This window comes from Penaeus vannamei, unplaced genomic scaffold (assembly GCF_042767895.1).
Source record: "Penaeus vannamei isolate JL-2024 unplaced genomic scaffold, ASM4276789v1 unanchor256, whole genome shotgun sequence".
Taxonomy (NCBI): Eukaryota; Metazoa; Arthropoda; class Malacostraca; order Decapoda; family Penaeidae; genus Penaeus; species Penaeus vannamei.
In genome coordinates, this window is record NW_027213260.1 from 117,501 (window position 1) to 122,500 (window position 5,000).

The 5,000-nt window shown below is 37.5% G+C and overlaps 2 protein-coding genes across 2 annotated transcripts in view; both read right to left on the reverse strand.

Moving 5' to 3' along the window:
- Positions 1-1,489, reverse strand: part of LOC138859170 (uncharacterized) — a 2,808-nt gene extending 1,319 nt beyond the window's left edge. The window contains exons 1-3 of the mRNA XM_070119471.1: positions 1,126-1,489; positions 652-1,017; positions 228-401 (exon numbers count right to left, since the gene is read on the reverse strand). Of these exons, the coding sequence (XP_069975572.1) occupies positions 228-401; positions 652-1,017; positions 1,126-1,402 (817 nt within the window). The 5' untranslated portion in view covers positions 1,403-1,489. The remainder of the gene's footprint in view (positions 1-227; positions 402-651; positions 1,018-1,125) is intronic.
- A 1,808-nt stretch (positions 1,490-3,297) lies between these two features.
- The window catches only part of LOC138860913 (uncharacterized), a 7,129-nt gene continuing 5,426 nt past the window's right edge, over positions 3,298-5,000 (reverse strand). The window contains exons 3-4 of the mRNA XM_070119459.1: positions 4,671-4,844; positions 3,298-4,245 (exon numbers count right to left, since the gene is read on the reverse strand). Coding sequence (XP_069975560.1) covers positions 4,148-4,245; positions 4,671-4,844 — 272 coding nt within the window. The 3' untranslated portion in view covers positions 3,298-4,147. The remainder of the gene's footprint in view (positions 4,246-4,670; positions 4,845-5,000) is intronic.

Below are 5,000 nucleotides of genomic sequence, written 5' to 3' on the forward strand. Positions count from 1 at the left end.
ACACACACACACACACACACACACACACACACACATATATATATATATATATATATATATATATATATATACATGTATGCATAAGTTACAAAACGTTTACATATCTATATGCACACAGAGGTATATGACAAAAATATTGGATTAAGACTTTATGAGCAAAATAATTTTGCATTGAGAGTTAAAATAGAAAATATAATAGCAATCATATTCAGGTTTCCTGCACATACCTGCTACGCTTTGTTCCCCAACCTGAGCGGTGTGTGCCGCGCCTTGTTCACTGTTCTTGGTGGTCTGACCGAAGACTTGTTCAGTGTTCTTGGTGGTCTGAACGAAGACTTGTTCAGCGTTCTGAACCGTGTCTGAGTCGATGGTTTTATTGTTGGGCCAGATGTCTCCTCCACCTGTGAATACCGATCTAATTAAGCCAAAGAATCATGTTGAAGGCTTCTAAATTTAGCAGCATAATTCATAAATTCATATAGAATTTAAGCCAAACTATTGAACGGAAATAATAAGTAAGAATGGACGAAAAGGATTGACTAATATAGCGTATCTAACAAATGAGATACAGATATCTATCACGCGTGGAAAGGACGGCCAAACTCTAAACAGGGGATGCAAAAACAAACAAACAAACAAACAAACTCCTACAGCACGTGATGCGGTTAGCAGGGTCGGGGACACAAAAGGAGAAGATCCTGTTTGTCTTCGGAATGTCCAGCTTCCGCCATCTTCCCTGAGTCTTCGCGTGCACACTTGAGCGGGTGAAGTTCAGTTGCAGTTCATTTGGGGAATCAGGTAGATCTAACTTTGTGGGGCTTATTACTTTATTATCTTTATGAGTAATGAGGTGGAAGGCACCGGCTGATCTGTTGAGTGACAGAGTGAATACATTCCTTCCCTTTTTGTTGCGAAAGTTCATCGTGAGCTCGTTTTGAGTGTCATTGAAGTTCAGACGTGGCTCTGAACAGGTGAAGTATCCAAGTCCCATTCGTAGCTCCCCTCCTTCATAGCAATCTAAAAAGAATAACAATAGAGATGTAATATGGTCTCAGATCGTATTTGCTTTAGCATTCACTGGATTTGATCTGGCACAGCACTTTCTCGGATAAATGAGTATCTTACTGCCGTCTGCAGGAAGGACGCGCGAGAAGGCCAGCTGAAGGAGCGCCGCCACGACCACCCTCCGCCACCCGGCCATCGCACCGGACGCGATGCCACGCTTCGATCCTCGGGAACCTCGTAGCTCCTTCGATAAGGAACTCCTTTGCCGGGAAAAGCTGGGATCCACCGATTCAGAACACGCAGATGAGGATAGGCACGCAGGCACACGGCAAGACGCCCACTGCAAGGGCCTCTGACACACGCTGCGCGTCCGTGACTGACGAGAAGCCGACATCATCCGGCGTTTTGAGACGAGAGGCTCATGCGTCACACTTCCTGGCGAAACGGAATGCAGGGGTCACTTTCATGGCAATTACTGGCCTGTACTTTGACACGAACTCTTGGAGGAATGAGGCAATGTTTGTAATAAGCATAGAGCATGGTGTCTTGCGCATCTCACTTTCTTCACCCGAAGTTCTTAGTCGGAAGATCGCTTAAAATCAAATGTTTCATATTCGAAAGACCTGGCAACACTGAGGCAGGTATTTATTTTTACATATCATTTGATAAATGGACATACAAAACTCGGAAAAAGATATATAATATACATATTCATATACAGACACACACACAAACATATATATACATATACACACACACATATGCATCACACACACACGCACACATACACACATTTATAATGTATATAATAAATACACACATATTTATATATATGTTTATATATATATATTATAGTGTACGGCTGCGTACGTCCCGACTCTAAGGATGATGTCATCTCCATGAACCTCGGCCAACGCATCACGAGCCGCCAAAGACGAAGTCCCCGCCGTGTGCCATGTGCGGTTACATCCCGCAGACGTATTTTTTTCGCATAAAAAAAATAAAAAAAAGAAAAAAATAAAAAATAAAAAAAATACGTCTGCGGGATGTAACCGCACATGGCACACGGCGGGGACTTCGTCTCTGGCGGCTCGTGATGCGTTGGCCGAGGTTCATGGAGATGACATCATCCTTTGAGTCGGGACGTACGCAGCCGTACACTACATATATCGTTTATCTTTTGCATATATTTATATTGTATATTTATTGCATATATATATATATATTGTAGTGGACCACCCTTTTGGTACTTCACCGCTGAGCCCACCTTGAGCTGTGGCTGTCTGGAGTCTATTTTCAGATTATCACATTTAACTTGGGTTAAACGGAAACCCAGGTAGTAGCACTCGCCAGTTTATTAATGCATTAATAAGGATGAAAAAAATAAATAAAAAAAAACACGAAGAAATAGCACAATAAACCCCCCGCCCCCGAGCTGGTGGTTCGTGACTAGCTGAACCTAAAAAAGGTGGCAAGCAAAATGTACAAGATATTAACATAAAACACGGTAAAATGATAAAACACGATAAAAACTTGACGAAAAATAATTAAAATGAACGGGTGAACAGAGTTCACTACAACACACACACACACATATAAATATATATGCACACACAGACACACATAAATGTATGTTAACCCAGAAATTATATGTTCTCACACACACACACACACACACACACACACACACACACACACATATATATATATATATATATATATATATATATATATATATGTTTATGTAAATATATGTATATATATGTATACATATGCATTTTTATATACATATTTATATTAACACATATATTTAAATATATATGCACACCCACACACCCACACACAAAACACACACACACACACACATACATACATACATATATATATATATATATATATATATATATATATATATATATATATATATATATGTAAATATATGTATATATATGCATATATATATACACACACATGTTTATATTAACACACACACATATATATGTATATACATACACACACACACATGTTTATATTAACACACACAAATATATGTATATACATACACACACACACACCTATATATATATATATATATATATATATATATATATATATATATATATATATATATATATGTATGTTTGTATAAATGTGTGTTTGTAAGAACATATGATTTCTGTTGTTTTTTCCACTTGGGAGCCGTAGATTCGGAATGAAAAGAAGCAAGGCTGTAGTAATCGTCTTTATTCCATTCTTCATCAATTGTTACAATCATGAAAATATGAGACACTGAGGAACAATGTTTCTAGACAAAGCTATGTGGGATTTTCAAAATCAAATGAAGTAAAACTGAACCGAAAATATCATGTAGGTATATGGAGTAAGCATAAGGATAAGAAACATACACTTTCCTACAGGAAAATCTAAACATCTGTTTAATTTTCCAAAAAAGACAGTATATGCAACAAGAATAAATCTTTGTTAGAACAAAAGACACAATTTCACATCCTAGAACCCCGTCAACAGCCTTCCTAGAAAGATTTTTCATTGAATGCTTTTATTTATTTATTTATCTTTAAAAAGGTGCATAATCATTTTCGAGTGAAAGGGGGCATTTCGGCCTAATGGTGCAGGAAATAATACAATAAACAGAAAGTACAGCAAATCAAATCACTGCCACACAGTTTGCAAATGGACAGAGAAGGAGCATTTGGCAAGGATTACATATAAATGTGACCCAAATTATCCTTTGATTCAATGTTCTTTGAATCAGGACAAACTACTCATATAACTACATAGTATCCAGTATCTGTAGACAATTTGATTTTGTAAATCCTAAAGAGAATATGAATATATAATTCGTCAGCATTAACAGCACATTAGCATGATGACTCATTTCCCATACAAAAGTTTTTCCAGTGGAATAAATGTACTAGACGAGTGATTCCAAACTGGAGAGCTTTAGCAATCACTGTCGTTCACCAATATCATGTCTCCTTGTCCTATGAACGCCAGCAGAAATATGTCACTGGTTCTGCATTTTCCTTTTGACTTGAACTTGGGAATGTACACACACACGCATCTCTCTCAGTTTCCTTTGTGCTCCATAATGGAGGCCTGTTCAATCAAGTCATTTTCGATTTCATGCAAGATGCCTGAACTTTCGTATGCGCCAAAGGATGAAGAAGTTGGCAAAGGAAAGTACCATCACCAGCGAGAGAGACAGCCACTGCATTATTACTGTAATTAGATGAGGAGACTGTTAGTGTAAAATCTTCCACCGAGATGGACGAGAGTGCTCTCTCTCCTGCAGGATTCAGAGAAAAATATGTATGCATTGTAATGTGTGTATGAACGCAAACACAGACATATGTTTGTGTGTGTGGTTTTGTGTTGGTATACTTATACAAACACACACACACACACACACACACACACACACACACACACACACATATATATATATATATATATATATATATATATATATATATATATATATATATATACATGTTTGCACAAGTTACAAAACGTTTATATATCTTTATGCACACAGAGGTATATGACAAAAATATTGGATTAAGATTTTATGAGCAAAATAATTTTGTACTGAAAGTTACAAGAGAAATTATAGTAGTAATCATATTCAGGTTTCCTGCACATACCTGCTACGCTTTGTTCCCCAACCTGAGCGGTGTGTGCCGCGCCTTGTTCACTGTTCTGAGCGGTTTGAACGACGTCTTGGTCAGTGTTCTTGGTGGACTGACCGACGCCTTGTTCAGCGTTCTGAACCGTGTCTGAGTCGATGGTTTTATTGTTGGGCCAGATGTCTCCTCCACCTGTGAATACCGATCTAATTAAGCTAAAGAATCATGTTGAAGGCTTCTAAATTTAGCAGCATAATTCATAAATTCATAGAGAATTTAAGCCAAACTATTGAACGGAAATAAGTAAGAATGGACGAAAAGGATTGACTAATAAAGCGTATCTAACAA